We start from the raw sequence: 21,700 nt of genomic DNA, 5'->3' as shown, positions 1-21,700 counted from the left end.
GCCTGGGCGCTGGGCGAACTCCGCGGTCCCGGCCCGCACGTCCGCGCTGGAGCAGCGCCCGGGGACCCCGCGGGGGCCGCCGCACGGGCGAACCGCACGGCCTGTCCTCGTTGGGGCCGCGGCCGCGGGGCGCCCTGCCGAGCGGCCTTCGGTGCCCTCGAGACGTGGCCGCGGTCGGCCGGTGTCGGCGAAGGTCGCGCCCCCCTGACGGCGGCGGGACGCGGGCTTGGAGCGGGGCTGCCCACGGGGACCGCGGCCCGAGGGAGCGGGAGAGCCGCGCCGGCCTTGCCCCGGGCAGTGCTGCCGCGGACGCGCCCTGGGCTCTGGGGCTCCTGCTCGCCTGTCCCCGCGCCTCGGCTCCGGCGTGTGCGGGTCGTGCACGCCCCGCGGGCTCCCCGGTGAGACCCACCGACGGTCACGGCGGGAGCGCCCGGGGCGCCGGCGGGGCTCCGCGGGTTGAGCCTGTGCCTTCGCCTCAGGTCGTGGTCTCGGGGTCTCGGGATCGAGCCCTGCGTCGGGCTGTCTGCTCGGCGGGGAGCCTGCTGCCCCCGCCCCGCGCCTGCTCGGGGTCTCGGTCTGTCAAATAAATAGATAAAATCGTAAAAATCGTCCTCGTCTTCGTGATAACCATGGCGCCTCGCGCGGCGAGTCGGTGGTCCACGCAACCACGACCCCCGCGGGCCCCGCCGACCCCTCGGCGGAGGCTGGAAACCGCCCCGGAGAGCGCTCCTGGGTCACAGCACAGCCCTGCGGCAGCTCCCGGTCTCCGCCCGCGTCGCTGGTGTTAATGAGATGTTGAGATGCTCAACCCAAGGAGGAGACCGAACCCCCACTCCGTGAGCTGCACAGGGACCTCCGCGCACCCGGACTCCGGAAAGGGGATAAAAATAGCTGTGGCTGAAGAAGCACCCGGGCCGGGCCATGGGGGCTGAGGTCAGCAGTGGCAGGGGGTGGGGGGAGCGCCCGCAGGGTGACAGCTCTGTTGCACCATCTTCCTGATTTTTCTGTAAATACAAACTTTTTAAATAAATAACTTCATTTTTAAAAAACCGCCTAACAAACTCACGCCAGGGTGTGTGACGTCAGCCACGGGGATTGTCTCCTGGCTGCCAGAGTGGCTCAGTGAACTCCCCTCCGTGCACACTCAGACCTGCGGTTTGAATGCTGGGGCTGTGATGCGCAGGAAACCCTGAACACTGAAGTGTACGGGCAATTTAAGGGACTTTTAGCCAAATTCTGGCCTCTGATACAAGTGCCTTGGCTGGGCCTCATGGAGGAGGGGCCGTCTGTGAGCGGATTCCTCCCCCCCACCCCAGCCCTGTGAGCGGATTCCTCCTACCCCCCCCAGCCCAGGGCCCCTCCCCGCCCCATCCCTGCTGCTGTGTCTCCAGCCACCAACTCCTGACCTGACCAGGGGTCCTGTCCCGAGGTCGCCTGCCCTCTCTGGGCCAGGATCCCCACAGGGCAGCCCCAATCCTGCAATCACAATCCCTCCTGGAGGAGTGTAGCCCCGTGTGGCCCTGTGTCCTGTGGGGTAGTGCCACCGAGAAGCCCCACGGGAAGCCCCAGAGAAGTCACTGGTCAGCTCCCTGTGCTGCCCCCTCTGCCGCCCAGAATTTCCTGCAATCACAGGGATGTGGTGCCCCCACCGTCCTCCGGGTGTCCAGGCTTCACTCCCGTCTGGCTCTGAGGGTCCCTAGAGGGGGCAGGGGGCCTGCCGGCCCCTTGGAGGTAACAAGGCTGAGGGGAGAGGAGCCCCGGCCGTGCGTGGGGGTGCACGCAGCTGCCCCCCGCTCCTACCCCGTACTCTTCGGGGCCCAGTCCTGAAGGTGCGGCAATGCCTGGGAGAGTCAGGACTGTCTCCCCACCCCCCTGCCCCAGGGCCTCACGCTGTCCCCTCTGGCCCCAGCTGCTGCTCATTGCCTGCCCAATAAGGCCCGCCCAGCTGCACCTGGAGATGAGCAGTGTTTATAGGCAACTCCTGCGCGGGACCAGGCGGGGCCTGGGAAGGAGTCTCCGCGGAAACCTGGCCCCCGCGGGGCCTTCCTGTGTCTGCAGCACCTAGCTGCAGCACCTAGCAACCACCGAGGCCACATGGTCCTCTAGGGGGACCTGGCCACGCTCCCACACGCTCTCCTCTGGCAGCAGCGGCCAGTCTCCTGGAGGTAAACTCAGCCCGGCTCAGGAATCCTTCAAAGACACCAGGGTTGGGACGGCTTCTCTCCAGCCGAGCACTCCTTGCTTGCAGATAACCTGAGACCAGGGAGGGACCGTCCTAGGATGCTGGACTCCTCAGTGGCCGAGGCAATGACCCGACTCACCCTGAAGCTCTTGGAGAAGGTAAGGCCGGGGGCAATCATGTTTCCAACAACTTGTCGAAGAAGCACAGATTTAGAAGGTACGTCAGGAGCCCTGTCGGTGTCCTCCTGCTGCCAAGGCAAAACACCGTCTCCTGCTTTTCAGCCTTATGATGAAGGACTGTCATTTCTCATTTTTTGTTTTTCTCTGCATATGCAGAACCAACTAGGTTCTTCTGGCAGCTTCTCAGCCAGGAGGCTGGATGCACCCATGACCCAGAGCATTTCCAGGGCCCACAGAACTCCCCCACAGAGCCTTCCAGCTTCAGTGCTTGGAGAAGAGAGGCCCCGGCTGGTGCGGGATCCACAGCCGCATACGCCGGCCTCGGACCCGTCCCGACAGCCCTCTTCCTGGCCTCCACGCACCAGCCCGGTGCTTCCTTCTGGGTGGCCCAAGGCCAGTGTGGACGGACCGGCAGGGGTCCTCCCAGGAGAGGTTCAGACTGTGCTGCTCAGCCCAGGGCTCAAGAAGACAGGGGTGGTCAGGGACATGGGGCTGGCCTGGGTCAGACTCTGCAGAAAGTTGCTTGAAAGGGGCCGTTCATATTAGCGCATCTGCCCTAAGATTTCAAGGTGGAACTCGTGTGCCCCGAATGGAAAGTGTGAGGCCCACCGTCCCTAAGAGAGTATGGACGACCCTCGCCACCTCCCCGCTCCCCAACTCTATCCCAGTTCCCTCCTCTGGGCCACTGGTCCCTTCAGGCCCCCTGGGGCAGGTGCTCCTTCCTCGACCCAGACCCACCCACTCACTCTGTCCGTCCTTCTCGACACAGAAGCTGGAGCAAGAGCATGAGGCTGTGGAAGGGGATTCTGAGGACCCCCTGCTCCGAGCTGGTAAGAGCCCGGGCTGCTGGAAGCCGCCCGGGCACGAGACTTCCTCCTGGCCCCTTCCCTCCTCCCGATCTCAACAAGACTGTCCTGCTTCTCCTCCCTTGTGTGCAGGGTTGAAAGGGCATCTTCACACACTCACACTCACACATGCCCGCGCGCGCGCACACACACACACACACACACACACACACACACACACTGTGCTCTGTCAGTCACACCTTCACAAAAACCCGAGAGGGGATACATTCGTCGTTCCCGGCCTGCAGGTAAGAGAAGGGAGTCCAGAGAGGTCTGATCATCTGCCCTTAGTTGTCCAGCTCAGAAGTGGCCACTGGATTCGAATCCTGTTCTAGGGTGGCGGGTTCGCGGGGTTCAACCTGTCATGTGGGCACACACGAACTAGAAGAGAGGACTGCTCTCCAGGTAGCAGTGTCCAGGTTCAGGGACGTCCTGATAAGGTGCAAGGCAGGCGTAGGAGGACACTCCCTGTTCCTTGTTACGGGGAAGAGTGCCTTTAGCCGTGGGAGCTCCAGGAGACGTGTGAGGGCAGCAGGCAGAGCCCAGAGCTCAAACCCAGACAGGGAACTCCAAACCAGGCCACCGGGCCACCAGGCAAGAGCAGAACCACTAAGTGTGGGCCAGGGCAGTGGGGACCACCCCCCTCCCAGAGGACAGGCTGCTCTGGGCACCCTCAGATCTGGGGTTGGGGAATGGGTGTGCTGTGCCAGAGGAGGAAAGGCCAGACCCTGTCTGGAGTCTCCTCTCGAGATGGGACCCCTCACTTGGGAAGCCGCAGAGGACATACCTGAGGCTCAGGGGACCAGACCAGCCCCCAGGCTGCCTGGGGCCCCGATGGCTGCCAGTGGCAAGAGGCCAGGATCACAGTCCAGTCATACTCAGGACCAAGCCCCGTCAGGACCTTGTCCCTCTCTCCAGCATCCAGCAGAGTCCGAGGAAAGGCTCCCTGCTGCAGGGCAGTGTGGTGCTTGGCCCTGCATGGGGACCCGCCTGGTGTGACTGCAGCCCCTCAGAAGTAAGATGATCCTTCCACGCAGGAAATGAGCACAGGCCGGACGCGGCCCTGCTGGACGCTCTGAGGAGGAGGCAAGCGCTTCTGCGGAGACTCTGGGTAGGCCGCCTGTCCCCCGCTGTGTGGACAGGATCATGACCAGGCCAGAGGCACGCGGGAGGGCTTTCTGGACCCGGCGCGGGTCCCCTGCCGGCCTTGACTGGAGGGGCGCTGGGGATGGACAGGAGCAGCTGGGACGCCACGCCCCGGGAGAGGTCAAGGCCTGCGTGCAGGTTTTCTGTTGTCAGGTTCTAGCAGGGGACTGAGCTGAAAATCCCTGCTTTGGTCGCACGGTGGTTTCTAAGGGCGAAATGCTGGGCAAAGGGCCCCATTCCTACACAAAGTGGGATTTCAAGGTGGCCAAAGGCTTCATCCAAACTAAACCAGGGAATGACCGCGTGAAGCGGTGAATCAGGTCCAAATGTGTAGTTACGATCGAATGCCAGAAAGAGAACGTACTCTGTGGGCTGGACAAAAAGACCAACCGGAAACCAGTCAGTTATTCGGTAAACTTAAGAAGTTCTAAGCTCCCTCCCCTCCCCGCCACGTAAGACGGAGGGCTGTTCCTATGTGTGGCCCCCACGAGGAGCCTGGGGCCCGAGTGGGCCAGGAGGACGCCAAGCCTGCAGCCCTGAGGCCCCTCCCGCCTGAGGACCACAGTCCAGGTGTTGGGGCCGCGGTGCAGTGCGGGCCTGCCCTGGGTGGCCGTGCCCACCCCTCCTGGCTGTGGCCGTCCCTCCCTGGGCGCAGCAGTTCTGCCTTGTGGTTGCAGGAACAGCGTCTCCTAGAGGCCTCCCAGGCCCAAGGCCGGAGCGGGATGACCAGAGGAGGAGCCCATGGGTCCGCACTGCCTCCAGAGGTGCCCCCTGTGGGCATCTACTCCCTGCCCCCGCCAGCCGTGGAGCCGCCACATATTATCCAATGCTCAGTAAGTGTTCAAGAGCCGATGGCAGAAGCGATGAGGGAGGGTGTGGTGCCCAAAGAGACTGTCATCTAAGCAGAGAGTGGGGGTCCTCGTGGTCTCAAGGCTCACCTCCGTGGCAGCGTGTGAAGGCTCCCCAAGAGGGTCAGTCCCCTTGGAACCAACAGGGGCTGCATTTCCCATGTCCAGGACACTGGACAGGGAGCTAGGTGGTTCCTCTCTGTGGCCCTCACAGGTGCCCTGGAAACCGGCTTCAGGGGGCATGGGGGTCTTATCCCTCATTACAGAGGAGAGCCTGGGGCCCCCATCTGGGCTCCTGACTCTCGGGTCCTAGCCTTTACACGAGAGACAGAAGTATTCAGCATCAGGTGGGCCCTGCATTGGGGGAGGAAGTATGTCAACTCTTTCTCAAAATTTCTTAATAACCAGGGGAACCCTAAGACCCTACTCCCAAGGGCAGACTTTGAAAAGGTGAACGAGCTCCAGGTTTGAGAGCCCCACACCTCGAGTCAGCACTCTGGTGGCAAGCCGTGGAACGCAACCCAGACTTTCTTAAGCAGAAGAGAATATATCTGAGGGCAGGCGAGTGCAGGCAGGGACAGAAGCCCGGGTCGGGGCTCATCCAGGCCCTGGGGAGAAAGAAGGCCGAGGAGGTGGGCAGGACCACGTTGCAAAGGTTCTGGACCAGCTGGCTGGGGAGACGGTTAGCTCCGACAGACCAGGCATGTGACCTGGAGGGTGTTTGTTCTTTGGAAGAAGACGTGGCGGCACACAGCACAGAGTGAGAAGGGGCAACACCAGATCGGGGACGGATCTGGGCTAACCGAGCTCCTAGAGCCCCCGTTGCCCCTGGGCTGTGTCCAGGCTCCAGATATCCCGTTCCCAGCATGTGCCTTTGGATCTTCCAACACTGGAACCTCTTTCTAGGAAGGGTGGGAATGGTGGGGGTTGGGGCATGAGGTCCCCCTCATTCCCAAACACATTCACTGAATTCCCAGCAAGCCATGGGGGCCCAGTTCTGCGTGTGTCTTTCCATCCACCCCGGGGACAGCAAAAGAGCAAGTAGGGCCTTTGGTTGGTACTGTGAATTTCCTTGATACTGGACTCGGAGACCCTGAGGCAGGGTGTCCCCCAAGCCAGGGCAGCTGTAGCTTCAGCTGTCTACGCAGCAGATAGCAACGTGCGGCTATGGGCCAAAGCTCCCCTGCCCTCTGACTTTGTGCAACCTGTACGCTGAGGATGGTCTTACACTTTTAAATGTGTGGGGGAGGGGCGCCCTCGCTTTGTGGATCTCCCTCTGCTCGTGCTCTCGCTCTCTCTCTCTCAAGTAAGTGAAATTTTCTGAAAAATGGGGGAAAATCGAAGAAGAACGGCTTGTAAAGTATAAAAATGATGTGAAACGTGCATCTCAGTGCCCACAGTGACGTGTCACCAGCTCCAGCCCGCCTGTGGTGGCTGCTCTGGAGCCCCACCGGCGGAGAGAAGCCGTTGCTGCCCAGGCCAGAGTGCCCACAAAGCCACAACCATTCCCTGCCGGCCCCTGCAGAGGCTTATGCCATCGCTTCTGGGAGCTGGGAAAGAGGACAAGGTCCGGGCCTTGTTCACCCAGAAGGGGAGTGAGGTGGACGGTGTCTGACCGACACCTGCCGTGTGTGCTTCTCGCTGGAGGGAAGCTGGAGGTCATCTTCATGACCTGCTCCTGGGAACAGAATCAGTGAAACCAGACATCAGCTTCCTCTCCTGAAGACAGGGCATGTGGCAAACGTGACACATACTGTGTGTTGGGGCACCTGGGGGCTCAGTCGGTTCAGCGTCTGACGCGTGATTTTCGGCTCAGGTCATGATCTTGGGGTGGTGGGATCGAGCCCCACATTAGGCGTTGGGTTCCGCACTGGGCGTGGAGCCTGCTTATGACTCCCCCACCCACCGCCACCCACGCGCACGCACGGGCTCTCTCTCTCTCTTAAGAAACACACTATGTGGTAGTGTACTGGGGCTCCCATAAAAAACCACCACAGACCGGGCAGCTTAAGCAACAAATTTATTTTCTCACATTTCTGGAGGTGGAAGCCCAAGATCGGGGTACCGGCCAGTCAGCGTCCGGGCGTGAGTGCTTCTCCCAGCCTGCACACGGATGGCCTTCCCTGTGCTCACATGGCAGACGGAGGAAGCTCTCTGGCATCTCCCTTTTTATGGGGCCACCAGCCCTGTGGGATCAGGATGTCACCCTAATGACCTCACTAAACCTTATAAGCCTCTTCACAGGCCTGATCCCCAAATACAGTCCCACTGGAGGTTAGAGCTTCAACATACGAATTCTGGGGGTGGACACAGACCTTCATAACAGATCATGTCCTGTTCGATGCGTAGGGTTGACCGTTTCAAGTTCCTCTTGGGTGGATGGAAAGATGGCGGAGTGGGTGGGTGCACACTGTAGGTCACAGTCCCCCCGGGGCGCGTTCAGGGAGCTAATCATCCGGCTCTTTGTAGGGCCCCCAGCCTCCTGCCACCGTCATTCAACAGCTGCCCCAGCAGCCCCTCATCGCACAGACCCCCCCTCTCCAGGCCTTCCCCACTCAAAGATCAGGAAGTATTAAGGAAGGTAAGTCTTCTGTATTAATACTGCGATGGGTTTATAAAATTCTCTAAAGAAACAAAAAATATTTTGTAGACAGGATAGTCTTGAGGGTCAGCATTTGGCTACTCAGTCAAAGCTACATAGTAGCAACATGAAATGATTTTAACTTTAAGAAACCCTTAGAGGTATTCCGAGGGAGGAGAACTGGGCCCAGCCCAACCAGCTGTAAAAACCTGGGCTAAACTGCTTCTCCTTTTCAATGAGTTTTGTTTTGTTTTGCTTTGTTGGGGGGCAGAGGGAGAGAGGGAATCTGAAGCGGGCTCGCCGGGAGCGCAGAGCCCAATGCCCGACACCCGTGCTGCCCTGCGGGCCCGATCACATGACCCTGAGGTCATGACCGGAGCCACAGAGCCACGGAGCCGCCCACGTGCTCCTTCAGTGAGTTCTAGAAACTTGAGATCTAAAACCGCCACCGGGAGAGGGCAGGGAAACTGCACAACTTCGAAGTGCACAGTTGGGTGTGAGCTGACGCGTGTGCACGTCCGTGGCCCCAACTCGGCAGGCAGTGAGCGCAAGTCCCTCCAAGCCCTGCTCCCCAGGACTAATGGCGCTGGGTGCGGGAGCTGGGGCGGGGCTTGGGTCGTGTTCTCAGTCCTGTGCTCGCGACGGCCACCAGCTTCCATCGGTCCCGTGGGCCTCCCGTGGCTCAGCCGGGGCCCCAGCCTCCTTCCTCCCCTGACACACTTCAGCACACGCCCGTGGTTCCAGATGCCAGTGCGCCTGGACCCGCGCTCTCAGTGGCTGGAGACCGACGTCCACGCGCCTTCATGGGGGTAGAGGGGAAGGAGACAGTATCGGGGTGAAAAGTGACATCTTCAGTATGTGTCCGTATGTGCCCATCTGTGTCTGTCTGTGTCCATGTGTCCGTATGTATCTGTCCGTCCGTGTCCGTCCGTGTCTGTCCGTGTCCATCCGTGTCCGTCCGTGTCCGTCCGTGTCCTTCTGTGTCCGTGCGTGTCCGTCTTTGTCCGTCCGTGTCCGTCTGTGTCCGTCCGTGTCCGTGCGTGTCCGTCCGTGTCCGTGCGTGTCCGTGCGTGTCCGTCCGTGTCCGTGCGTGTCCGTCCGTGTCCGTGCGTGTCCGTCCGTGTCTGTGCGTGTCCGTGCGTGTCCGTCCGTGTCCGTCCGTGTCCGTACGTGTCCGTCCGTGTCCGTTCGTGTCCGTGCGTGTCCGTGCGTGTCCGTCTGTGTCCGTCCGTGTCCTTCCGTGACCGTCCGTGTCCGTCCGTACGTGTCTTGCTGTCCCACGTAGCGTCAAGTCCTCACTGCACGCCTTACCCGCGACGAGCTCCAAAGGTGAGCCGGAGATCTGAAGCAGCGGACCCTCCCTGGAGCTGTGTGCACACCCGGCAGTGTCGGAGGCCACATCCCTCCGCCACGCCTGCTGCCCCATGACTCCGTCCGGACCCGGCTGACCCGCCGCTCTCTCCCCAGACCCCACACGCCTCCGACCACCAGCGGCCATGAGGCTGTTCTCTGTACTTATAGGTCTGACTCTGCTTATCCTTCATGTATTCATTTTCCCGTTCATTGGGCTTTAACAGGAAGACGAATGCGTGGGGTCCGGAGCTGCCTCTCTGCAGTGGTGGGAGGAGCTTGCCGCACGCTCGCCCCCCACCTCCCACCCAGCCACTGCTGCTCTTCACTTTCATTTCTATTTTTTTTTAAGATTTTATTTATTTATTTAACAGAGATCACAGGTAGGCAGGGGGGCAGGCAGAGAGAGAGGAGGAAGCAGGCTCCCCGCTGAGCAGAGAGCCCGATGCGGGGCTCGATCCCAGGACCCTGAGATCATGACCTGAGCCGAAGGCAGAGGCTCAACCCACTGAGCCACCCAGGCGCCCCTCATTTCTATTTTTTAAAAAGAGTTTATTTATTTATTTGACACAGAGAGAGACACAGTGAGAGAGGGAACACAGCAGGGGAGTGGGAGAGGGAGAAGCAGACTCCCGCTGAGCAGGGAGCCCCATGAGGGGCTCGATCCCAGGACCCTGGGATCGTGACCCGAGCTGAAAGCAGAGGCTTAATGACCCCACAGGTGCCCCACTTTTCCTCGTTCAGAACAACTTCCCAAACTAGACACCAGAAATCACCCCTGACAACCTACTCACGCTTTTTTGTATTCAGACCGCCCTCTGGAACCATCCTGTCATCTTGAAATAAATCCTTTCCACGTTCCTTGACAACAGACTCTTGAAGCTCCTCAGTGTTTGTTTTCTGGCGAATGTTTTTATTTCCCCTTTAAAAAAAAATACGAGTTTTGCTGAACATTCAGATCTAAACTGATAGTTATTTTCTCTCACCACTTCCTGAGGGCCCTTGTGATTATGTTGGGTCTACCCAGATAATCCAGGATAATCTCCCCACCTCAGGATTCTTTTTCAAAAATTAATTAATTTTAAAAACTGTCGTAGGGGCCCCTGGGTGACGCAGTCAGTTAAGCGTCCGACTCCTGGCTTCAGCTCAGGTTGCGACTTCAGGGTCATGAGATCGAGCCCCACGCTGGGTTCTTTGCTCAGTGGGGAGTCTTCTTGGGATATTCCTTCCCTCTGCCCTTCCCCCACCCCCCGTGCATGTGTGCTCTCTCCAACCCCCTCAAGTGAATACATAAATCTTAAAAAAATTGTGGTAAAAACACATAAAATTTCCCACCTTAAACTCGTTTAAGTAGTGTTAACTGGGCCCGCATGGCTGAGCGACAGATCTTCAGAACTTTCCATCTTGCATCCAGGCCCCTCCTGCCAGCCCCAGCACACACGCCTACTCTGTCTTGGAATTGGATGACTCCAAGCACCTCCGAGGAGAGGAATCCTAGAGTATTTGTCCCTCTGTCGCTGGTTTATTTCGTGTGGAGTAACGAACGTCTTCAAGTGTCATCGTGTGGTGGCAGGCGGCAGACTTTCCTGCCTTTTTAAGGCTGAACAGTTCTCCGTGGTATGCACAGACCGTGGTCTTTTATCCCTTCATTTGTTGATGGACATTGGGTTGTTAGCATCCAAAGTTCTTTTTTTTTTTTTTTTTTTAAGATCCTATCTATTTATTTGAGAGAGAGTATGAGTATGAGTGGGGGGCAGAGGAAGAGGGACAAGCAGGAGCCCGATGCGGGGCTCATTCCCAGGACCCCAGATCATGACCTGAGCTGAAGACAGATGCTTCACTGACTGAGCCCCCAGGCGCCCCAATCCAAGATTCCTAATCACATCAGCAACATCACTGTCACCACGTAAAGAAACTCAGGTCACAGGTTCCAGGTATGAGGGTATGTACACGCCAGGGGCCATTGTTCAGCTGACCATGCTCTCCAGTCACAGTGGTTTTTTTTAAAGATTTTATTTATTTATTTGACACAGAGAGAGAGACCACAAGCATGCAGAGAGAGAGAGAGGGAAGCAGGCTTCCCACTGAGCAGAGAGCCCCATGTGGGGCTCGATCCCAGGACGATGGATGGGTCCTTTTTGATACGCGGACTGCCAATCGCTTTCTTTGTGGTGTCTCTGGATGAACACAAGTTCTTAATTTTTAATAAGGTTCAGTTCTTCAGGCTTTTTCTTTGTGGGGTTGGGGTCTTTGCTGTACTGTGTAAGAAGCCGTTACCCACTCAAGGTCATGAAGACATTCTACAGTTGGTTTACTTTTCCCATTGAGGTTTATGAACCACCTGGAATAGATTTTATGAGCTCTGAGTTAGGGACTGGTGGTATCTTTGCCACAGATATCAGAGTGGCTGGGTGCCATGTCCTGAAGACTGTGTTTCCCCATGACACCAACGTGTGCCCCTTACCCTGAGGCAGTTACACTGTGTCTGTCCCTGTCCGGACCTTCCTCTCATCCAGCCTTCACAGGCTGGTTTTGCTCAGTGGGAAGCTTTCCGGGGACACGTGAGCTGGCCAGGCCCGGCCCCACGTGGGTCTCCTCAAGGGTCTTCACCCAGAACGGGGCTGCCAGACTCAGCCCCTGCACATTCTCTTCCTGCAGGGAACCTGAGCTCCTGCCGCTGTCTCGCTGTGGGAACCTGGCTCCGTGCCCCCATCCCCCACCCCACTGCTCTCAGGCCTGCGACACAATCTGTTAATCAAGGGTCTCCAGAGAAACAGAACCAACAGGGCGCGTTGAGAGAGAGAGAGACGTATTTTAAGGACTTGGCTGGTGTGATTATGGAGGCTTGGCTAGCAGCCGCAGGGAGGGCAGGCTAGAGACAAGGGGCCCACTCCAGTGGGAAGGCTGCTGTGTACCCCGCTCCTGGACAGCCCTGAAGGAGTCCCGTCCAACCACCAGCCTCCCCTTTTTTGACTGGGGATGTGAGTGGTTTAGGGACCTGCCTGCCTCTGGTCTTGGGGGCTGCCTGATTTCCAGGGGCCTCGATGTTGTGGAAAGAACCCATGTTTACCTCCCACACAGACAAAAATGTGTTTGCTTCATAGTACCCAGGACTGGTGAAGAGATTTGTTTCCTGGGGCCTCAGGCCTGGGAGCTGAAAACAATAGGGATGTGCTCTCTCTCTGTCTGGAGGCCGGAATTCTGAAATCCGGGTGTCACATGGCCAGGTTCCCTCCAGAGGCTCTTGGGTGGGGGTGGGGGGTCCCTTCCTGCCTCATCCAGCAGCGGCTCCGGGCGGTCCTGGCTTGTGGCCGTGTGGTCCCGTTCCCGCCCCGTCTCCATGCGGCCTCCCCTCTGCTGTGTCGAGCCTCCCTCTGCCTCTGTTACGAAGACGCTCGTCTTGGATGTACGGCCTGGATAATGCCGGATGATCTCATTTCAAGATTCTTGTTTTGTCTGCAAAAATTTTCTAAATGAGGTCACATTCGGAGGTCAGGGGGGTTAGGACGTGGACACAGCTTTCGGGGGCCGTCATGTAGCAGAAGCGGAGCAGCCTCTCGGAGCCCAGCCGGACACCCTCAACAGCCCGCCAGGCACACACACCCTCCAGCCCAGAAGCTGCAGAACCTCAGAACCATCCCCGGACGCCTGTGCCTGGAGCGCCTCTCGCTGGTGGAGTGCTGAGTGCGTCTCGGCCTCTGCGAAGCCCTAAAGCCTTGTGCTGGGCCAGGCCTGGTGGTGCGCGTGGGGTGTGTGAGTCATGGGGCCCCTCTCGCCTGCCTCTCCTTTCAGACATGCTGGAGATGATGCTGATGCAGAACGCCCAGATGCACCAGATCCTCATGCAGAACCTGATGCTCCAAGCCCTGCCCGCAGCGTTTCCGCCGTCCTGGGGACCACCGGCAGCGCCCCCGCATCCTATCCCCCAGGTAGGCTCAGCTGGGGCAGGTCTGGAGGTAAAGAGGCCGCCCGGATCAAAACCAGAGGGCCTGGGTGGCTCTTCTTCTGCACGTCCATGCATCGGTGCGACTCTGAAAAGCACAGGTCCGACTCCTGAGTCTGTGACCTGCTTGTGAAACGCTCTGGCGCTCGCTAGTCCCACCTAGAAGCGGACAGAGTTCGAGTTCCGCGGTTTGGGGCCCAGAAGCTGCCTCCGGAGCCAACGAGCTCGGCTGGAACCTCCCTGCCCCTTCGCTTCCTTGCTCCCTCCCTGCCCCTTCCCTTCCTTGCTCCCTCCCTGCCTCTCCCTGCCTCTCTTCCTCCCCACCCTCGGCTCCTCGTCACCCCTTCCCCTACAACGGGCTGGTGCGTGGGCTGTGCTGAGGACCTACAGCGGGTCCCCTTGTCCTCCCGCGAGCCTAGAGGCCGAAGCCGCCCTCCGTGCACCACCACCACCACTACGCGCCCCCAGCCCCCCTGCAGGCCATCCCGGCACCTGGCTCCCTGGCCGGGTACTCCACGTGGCCCGCGGTGGTCTCGGCCACGGCCCTCCCACCTGCCTCCAGCGTCCTGCCGGCCCTCCGCCACTTGGCCGGGCCCGCCCCAGCGGCCCTTAGCCCGTAAGTCAAGGCCAGCTTCCCAGTCCGTAGGGTGGGAGTAACCTTAGAGCCTGGGTCGCACCTCCTCACCCCTGCTGACAAGCCTGCGGGCCCGTCTTTATCGGGGCCCAGGCCGAAGCAGGGAATCCGGAAAGGCCCTCCTGTCGTCTTGCAGGTGGGTCCTTGCAACACCGGGCCCTGGAGGCCCCAGTCTGAGAACGGACCCCATGCCCCCCTCCAGGGGAGGCTGCTTGTGGCTTGGGGCGTCCCTCCAGCCCAGTATGAGCAGGGCTGTGGGGACCCTCCCCTGAGCCCCGGCCGCATGGCTCACCTGTAGTGTGGGGTCTGCGGGCCGGGCCCAAGCGGTGACCGCACCCACGTGTCCCAGCTTCCCCAGGGTGGCATCTGACGGCGTCCAGCCCGCACCAGCTCCGGGTGTGTGAGCCTCCGCACGTGGACTCTGGTGAGCCTCGGGACCTGGTCCCCCCCTGGGTGCGGTCGGAGAGGCCCGGCGAAAGGTTGCAGCCTGGTCTCCGGGGGCAGGGCTGAGAGTCCGGGGGGAGTGCAGTGTTCTGTCAGGAGAGACGGCCCAGGAGCTGCCGAGAAAAGGCGGATGGGGTTAGCTGCTTACACGTTGAAGCCTTCCCGTGGGAGAAACCCCATAAACAGGGTCACATATGACACTAAGTAGGCCCTCGGTCTGCCCCCCAGGGCGGGGACGGTGGGGAGGGCTCCTGTTGGGGGGATGGCACAGGCCACCAGCCGGGGTCTCCCTGGAGGAGACGTGCCTTCACTGTTGTCCTTGCTGGCCAGCACCGCCCGGTCTTCTGGAAGGGAGACGCTCGGGGTTGAACGTGGTTCCTTCAGTGGGGCCTGAGGAAAGGGGGCTTTCTCTGCCTGTTTGCTCCTCTGGTTGTCGGGGCTTCTGAATGTCACGGTTACTCTCTTCACTTGTCCTGACCTTTGCTTTCTGGGTGGAATCGTGTTCCCTTGTTGTTTTAATTATGTATTTTTAAAGATGTATTCATTGATTTACTTATTTGAGAGCGTGTGCGCATGCGTGCGGGGCAGAGGGAGCGGGAGAAGCAGGCTCCCCGCTCAGTGGACCCGGGACCCTGAGGTCATGACCTGAGCCAAAGGCAGGCGCCCCATCCCTTGCTGTTGTGACATTTTCATTTAAATGTCATTTTTAAGTGCTACACATGTTCTCATCAGTCCCCTTTGGGGTCAACTCTCTTGTGCCCTAAGTTGCAAGGCAGCAAGCGCCCACCGTGCTACCTCCTCGGATGCTGCAGGCTCGCCAGAACGGGAAGTGCTGGGTGGCTGGGTGGCTCGCCGGCCTGGGAAGCGGATGGAAGCAGGTGGCTGAGGACCTGGCCTGCCGCTCAGCTCCGTCAGGGGGGCCGCCTCGGGGAGCCTCGCAGGCCGGACAGCGGCAGGCACCCCCAGGGTGTGCCTGGCATGAATGTGCTTTGTGAAACGCGATTAAAGATCTAAGTCAAGGGGTGCCTGGGGGGCTCGGTCCCTTAAGTGTCTGCCTTTGGCTCAGGTCACGATCCCAGGGTCCTAGGATTGAGCCCCGCATCGGGCTCCCCGCTCAGCGGGAGGCCTGCTTCTCCTCCCGCTCCCCCTGCTTGTGTTCCCTCTCTCGCTGTGTCTCTGTCAAATAAATAAAATCTGTTAAAAAAAAAAAAGGTCTAACTCAATTTTTTATTTTCACATTAACATTTTCTAACATGGTTTTCCTATTCAGTTTTATTTCTCAACATAACTATTAATTCAATATAGGGAAGAAGTTTGGCAGAAGCTGGCTTTCTTGGCCTAATAAATTGGAAGAATGGTTTTGTCTGCGTCCAACGGAAAACCCAGCACTTCCCTGTGAACCTCCGTTACTTGCACACAGAACAGACGCTTGTAGTCACGGATTCTGCAGCAGCTGGGGGTTCTGCGGTCCCTCTCGGTTCCGACACCATCTGCCTGCAGAGGACTCAGTCCCATGAGACTGCCCTGTGCCAGTTGCAAACTCAGGTTGTCCCCTGTGCTTCCGACCTGCTGGGTCAGGGAGCAGAGGTTCCCATAAACCCCTTTCCGGGTTTGATTAGAGCCACTCACAGAACTCGGGCAATGCTTACTGACATCGACTGGTCTACTTAAGGGGGTGATAAGGGGTGGGGCGGGTCTGGGTGGGTTCTGAGCACCGGAGCTTCCGTCCCGTGGAGTTGGGGTGCGTCACCCTCTCCGTGTGGACGTGTGCCCCCAGCGGGAAGCTCTGAGCCCCATCCTGTTGGGACTCACGGGGCTTCCTCATGTACACCTGAGGGAGACAACTGCATCTCTGAACACACAGAGGAGAGCAGAGGCCAGGGAACCCAATGGGTGCCTGGAGCAGGAGGGACCCGTCCTGGCAGAGGCTGGGTTTGCAGAAGCTCTGGAACCAGGCCACTGTGGCCAGGTCAGGGTGGACAGAAGTGCCACGTGGAATCAAATAGCCAAGGTAGAGCCCCAAGGCTGGGTGGGGTGGCCTTTTCTCAGATTTAGGTCAGATGGACACTGGGTGACATGCTCTGTTGTGTTCAGTGACATATAAAAACCCCTCTGAATCTATAAAAAAGAAAAATCAATAGAAAAATAAGCATTAGGGACAGCTGGGTGGCTCAGTCAGTTAAATGGCCAGCTTTTGACTTTGGTTCAGGTCATGATCTTGGGGTGGTGAGCTGGAGCCCTGCATCGTCCATCAGGCTCAGTGGGGAGTCGGCTCAAGATTCTCTGTTCCCCCAAAATAAATCTTTAAAAAAAAGAAAAATGAGCACAAGACAAGCAGTTAGTGAAGAGCTCTGGTCACTGGTGACGAGAAATGCAGGACAGGCTCGGTGTATGCACAACCAAGGGAGGGCTTGGGGTTTGTGGAGGCTGAGGTCTGGACCCCAGGGTCACTGCTATGGCTGCAGCGGGGAAGTGACCAGGTCCTTTGGAAGTACTGGGCATTGCCTGATAAAGCTGGCTATGCTGCCCATACCACCCCCAGCTGCTCTGCTGAGGCCCATACCCAGGGGAACTGCGCTCCCTACGGCCTGTGCCCCCGACGTGACCACAGAGGCACAGGGGATGTACGAAATTCCTGCTGACAGGAGTAGCGGGTCTCAGGATCCCTTCAGTCTCTTAAAAAGAACCGCAGAGCCTAGAGCTTGTGGGGTCATCTTTGGTCTTTGCTGAGATGTTCTACCGAGAACAAGCTTCACTACAAGCAGGCACGCATACCCCACAAGGCTTCAGGGGTGCCACAAGCCCAATTCTGGGTCCTTGAGGGGCTGGGGAAAATTCAGGCTGACAAGATATCCAGTGGGAAATGCATTTTCATGTTTTTCAATTGGATTCACGGGAGAAACCAGATTCTCAGAATTGTAGTAACCCTGGATTAGAGGCTGCGTTTCGTTGCCGTGACCTCTTCAGAGCTCCTTGGCAGAATTCGTGGTGCTGTTGCCAATACCGGTCCCGGGAGGCCCAGGCAGTGCAGGCCCAAGGTTGGCTCAGCGCACCTCTGCGGCCTCCTCCCACGATGCTCTGGGCCCAGAACAGCTTAGATAAGGCTCTGTGGTGCCTCCCGGGTTTGCTGTTGTACCAGAAGAGAAGGCGGGAAACAGTAACAGGGAAGATGGGAAGCAGCAGCCAAGCTCAGGGAGCCTCCCGGAGCTGGGAGACACTGAGCTCCGTGTGGACACGGGCATCTGGGGCTCAGCAGCTCTGGCCACAGCAGTGCCACGGGAAAGAGGACATAGGTAGGGTCCACAAGAAAAACTCTGACCAGGGGCTGCGCCCACCTCAGGAGCCAGGATGGGCAGATGTCGGCTGTGGGTCACCTGGCTGAGGTTGTCGGGGGGCTTGCAGCCCCGCTAAGGGTCAGCTTGTGCCTCCCCTCATAAAGGCACCCAGCAAAGGCTCTAAGTCACAGTGCTCTTAAGGGGTAAGTGGAGACTAGAGCCAATGGGTGTCTTGCAGGTAGGAGGGCGAGGGGCACATCCTCCCTGGGCTGCCTGTTCCACTCTCCAGAGCGGGCTGGAGCGGCAGGAGAGGGAAATGCCTCTGGCCACAGGCAGAACCTCAGGGGATAAGGGCCCCGTGCTCCAGCTCTGCAGCCTAAGGGCTTAGAACTACTTCATCTGCAACAGCGAAATGACGTTTACTAGGTGCTGAACGAAGTCATGAATGGACACATCTTTTACACTTTCACAAAATGGTCAGGCCCCACTCATGCCATTTTGCCCCATTTTGCCTGAGCCCCACAGAGGACCAGGGACCAGCAGGGCCCTCCTTTTGGTAGAGTCCCTGGTCCTGGGGGGCCTGAAAGGGGAGGATCCATCTGCCATCCACCATCTCTGGACTCTAAAGAATCCGCCGGGTGCCCCCTGGGTGCCGGGCCTCCAGCACCCTCAGAAGAGGCCCCTGGTCAGGGGCTGGAGCCTGGTCCCAGTGAGCCGGTTCAGCTCTTCGAGAACCTGCTTCTCCTTCTGGAACATCTGAAACAAAGGAGTGCAAACCAACTTGGAGACCCCCGCCCAGCCTGGCCCAGGGGCGTCCATGGCTGTGGTGTGAGGCTCCTCAGCTGTGTGGCCCCCCAGAGCCAAAGCGCAGGACCTGGTTCTGTTCACCCTCACCCAGCACGTGCACACGAAACGTGGACATGCTGCCTGCAGGGTGAGGGGTGGGGCCGGCAGCGGGACTGGGGGCCAGGGGCCCAAGTAGTGGTCTGGGGCAAAGAAGAGGAGCCCCTGTCTGGGGCTGCAGGAGAACAGGCCAGATGGGTCAGCCGGGCCCAGAGTCCACTGGAGAGGGATGTGTGAGGACCGCCCCTCCAGGGGGAAAGAGTGCTCAGTGCCCCGGGAAGCCCTAGGAGGGCTGGGGTCCCTGCTGGAGGTGACATCACGGGCCCTCTCTGAGATGCTGCCAGAGGGGGGCGAGGGGGCCACAGCAGGGCCAGCCTCTCACCTGGAGGGGAAGCAGAGCCACAGTGTCCCTGGTGGGGACCCAGCCTGAGATGGCTGCATGTGCGGACAACTGCATCAGACTTGCTTGTTCATTGAAAAACAATTTTTGTGCCTTCCAGAGAGCCTGATTATTTGATTACAAATATAATTTGAGTTTATTAAATCCAATATGGTGCATATACCAACATACACCCTTAAAATGGGGCAAGTATTGTCACTTCTCAGGGAAATAAACAGCTAAATAACTTTACCCTGTAGGTCTCTCTCAGATGCCTGCATCTTCTGACTCCTGTTCCCACCTAATAAATATCATCACAATTTCTCTTGTAAAGAATTTTTGACTTTTAGCCATTAGAATTTTATAGAATTTATAAAATTCAGTCTCCCTGGCTCAGATCTTCCTTTCAACAGCAAATAAGTAATACAGTTAGTAGCATTTGGGGAGCCCCATATTTTAAACAAACAATGTTAGTCTTTTGTTTTGTTTTGATAAAGTAGGCATTTGTAAAATCCTCAATTTACTGCTTTCCCCCCAGTTTTGGTTTTTGTACTTGACTGCAGGGGCAGCTCAGGCCGCTCGGGTTCCTGGGCACCTGGCACGCAGGGCACTGCACCCTCTGTATCCTGAGGGACCGGGGACAGCTCCTACCTTCTGCCACTCAGCCTCTGTGCTGTGTGTGAAGCCCAGCAGATGACAGAGCCCATGGGTGGCAGTCACCTGTCAGAACAATTAAAAAGCTGCTTCAGGAACTGATCATGACCAATCCTTGAGCCAAGGGTGGGGGCGATGGATGGGACGGACGGGTGGACGGACGGACGGACGGACGGACGGGATGAGGAGGACGGAAGGGGAGGAGGAGGAGGGAAGGGAGGGCGAAGTCGGCCCATGCATGGTGGGCGCTTAGGAACCTAGGGGCAGGTGGAGGGTGCCTGGGGCCGAGAAGGTGCCTATGTGCAGCTAGGGGCTAGGAGGAGAGGGTCCCAGGCCTGGTGGGCTGGCCCTCCACTGAAGGGCATGGGATCTCCGGGAGGTGGGGGTCACAACAGCCCTGCAGGGGTGTGCCGCTGGCATGGCGGTCGCAGAGCACAGGCCCGTGCTGAGCAGCTCTGTCCGTGCCAGGGCTCCTGCCACGCCCCCGGCCAGAAAGTCCCATCGCCCAGGGAAGCAGAATTCTGACCTGTTTCCTGCCCTCTCCTCAGCCGACACTGCTAGGGAGGCAAGCGGGCCCAAGGCCTAGGCTTGCTCTGTGGGATGATGAGAGGGTCCTTGCTGCCCCCGCTTGTAGGTGTCCCTCCCGCAATAACCCCGTCCTTCCCGTGAGACGGTGTGGAGACGGGCGTCCCGGCCACGGCCCTGTTCTCAGGCCTGTTTACTTCAGCTTCCCACTCACAGTGAGGACATCAAAGTAGTCCTCCCCTCCTCTGCACTGCTGGAAGATATACTCCACTCCCAAGAAAATGTCTCCCAAATTGTAGTCGTCTGGAGTTTCAGGCTGGGGAAGTTCCCCTGCTTTCACATTCTGCAAATGAGGAAATACAGAGCTGGAGAACAGGACGTCAGGCACTAACTGATGACAGGCCTACAGATTACATTCTGGAAGACCCCTACTCAGTAGTCCCAGGGCAGGTGAGGGTGGGGGGACTACAGCAGAGTCCCTCTTGGCAGGTGACCTGGGACAAAGGAGCGGCTTCCCTCTCTTTCATCTTCCCAGCGCACAGTCGCACAGGCTCGCGCGGGTACAACTGTGTGTTTCCGTCCTTTGTCACTTGTCCCAGACGGTTTTCCACGTTCCCACAAAAGAAACCAGCAGTCCCTGCGTCGGAGGGCTGTTCACACTAAGCTAGTCCTGCAGGTGGATGTGAAGGGTATTAGTATGTTCCCTCCCTGTTAGGAAAAAACACCACGGGACTATTGAAGAGGTTTATACTGTAACATCTTCCTTCCTTAGCGGAGACACTAGCGGATCACACAGTCCACGCGTGTTCCAGCAAAGTGCTCTCCAAGGGTCCTTCTGGTTGATGCTCTAGCAGTGTGGGAAGCCTTGGACCAACCACGGGCAGCGGGGAGGGAGCAGCCTAATCGCTACCTTCTATTTGCTCAAAAGACCTTCTCAGTGTTGTTTTTCGTTTCCAGTGAAAAGATTCAGTGTTATCCACTTGTTTGTTACTGTATCCCGCTTAAAATCCCCGAAGCAGGGGTGCCCGGCCGGCGCAGTGGGTGGAGCACAGGCCTCCTGACCTGGGGGTGTGTCTGACCTTGGCTGGGGGTGCAGAGGACTTAGAATCAACAACTACAACAACAAGTCTTTAAAAACACCGCAGAGGCTCTCGAGTCCTCTCCTGACCCCCGGCAGCGCCAGGGCGCGGTTCGCCCCGGGCCAGCGGGGTCGCCGACGGGGGGGGGGGGGCGGCGCCGGGGCCGCTCACGGGTGTTGGAGGTTTTCGGAAACTCAGGCCCAGAGCGCCCGCCGCGGAAGCCGCACCCGGGAACCGCCTCACCTCGTGGAACGGGAAGGACAGCACGTCGGTCGGGGCGTCCCGGGCCCTGTAGACGCCGTTGAGGCGCCGAATGGTCCTGTTGTCCACGCAGACGACCGCCAGGTCGAAGCGCTGCACCCCGAGGGCCGCCCGCAGCAGCTGCAGCCGGCGGCGGAGCGGCGCCCTCCGCACGGGGACCGCGCGCTGCAGGTTGCGGAGCAGCAGAGCCATGTCGGGGCCGCGGCCGCGCGCGCCTGCGGGACGCCCCGAGGTCGCGGCCCCGAGCGGACGCCGGCCGGGGAAGCGCCGCGGGTCCTGCCGACGCTCACGCCGGCGCGTCCCGGCCGGGAAATTCGCCGAGAATCGGTGTTTCCCCCCGAGACGACGCGGGGGCGCGGGCGCGGGGACGGGGACGGGCGGCCCAAAGCCAGCGGCGCCCGCCGGGACCGCGCGCGCCGGAAGCCCCGCGGCGGCAGACGAGCGGAACCCGCGCGCGGCGGGGCCGGGGGGGGGGGAGCCGAGCCCTGCGGACGGACCGGAAGTCGGTCCGCGGCGTTTTCTGCCCCCGGCG

The 21,700-nt window shown here is 59.2% G+C and overlaps 2 protein-coding genes across 7 annotated transcripts; one reads left to right on the top strand and one right to left on the bottom strand.

Annotated features, from left to right (window-relative positions):
- Positions 1-1,807: 1,807 nt before the first annotated feature.
- Positions 1,808-14,144, top strand: C1H21orf58 (chromosome 1 C21orf58 homolog). The gene is given in 12 exon segments (XM_032357842.1): positions 1,808-1,983; positions 1,985-2,036; positions 2,038-2,064; positions 2,066-2,165; positions 2,249-2,340; positions 3,131-3,191; positions 4,244-4,317; positions 5,030-5,185; positions 7,670-7,781; positions 12,924-13,060; positions 13,494-13,690; positions 14,058-14,144. Coding segments are annotated over 12 exon segments (1,209 nt in total). The 5' UTR covers positions 1,808-1,837; the 3' UTR covers positions 14,113-14,144.
- On the bottom strand, positions 10,934-21,697 carry YBEY (ybeY metalloendoribonuclease). 6 transcript variants are annotated; one of them, XR_004289139.1, is made up of 5 exons: positions 21,151-21,697; positions 20,043-20,171; positions 19,301-19,369; positions 16,928-17,279; positions 14,012-14,265 (listed from the first exon to the last, which is right to left on the bottom strand). XR_004289139.1 is itself a non-coding variant. In XM_032357923.1 (4 exons), exons 1-4 carry the CDS (start codon positions 21,358-21,360, stop codon positions 14,245-14,247), a joined length of 429 nt encoding a protein of 142 aa, XP_032213814.1. In that variant the 5' UTR covers positions 21,361-21,697; the 3' UTR covers positions 14,012-14,244. The 6 variants fall into 6 exon arrangements, 2 of the variants coding, with proteins under 2 accessions (XP_032213814.1, XP_032213795.1); XR_004289140.1 differs by having other exon boundaries at positions 17,079-17,279; XM_032357923.1 differs by lacking the exon at positions 16,928-17,279.
- Positions 21,698-21,700: the final 3 nt, after the last annotated feature.

Source organism: Mustela erminea, chromosome 1, assembly GCF_009829155.1.
Source record: "Mustela erminea isolate mMusErm1 chromosome 1, mMusErm1.Pri, whole genome shotgun sequence".
Classification (NCBI taxonomy): Eukaryota; Metazoa; Chordata; class Mammalia; order Carnivora; family Mustelidae; genus Mustela; species Mustela erminea.
Note: the sequence above shows the minus strand (reverse complement) of the source record. Positions and strands in the feature narration are given on the sequence as shown.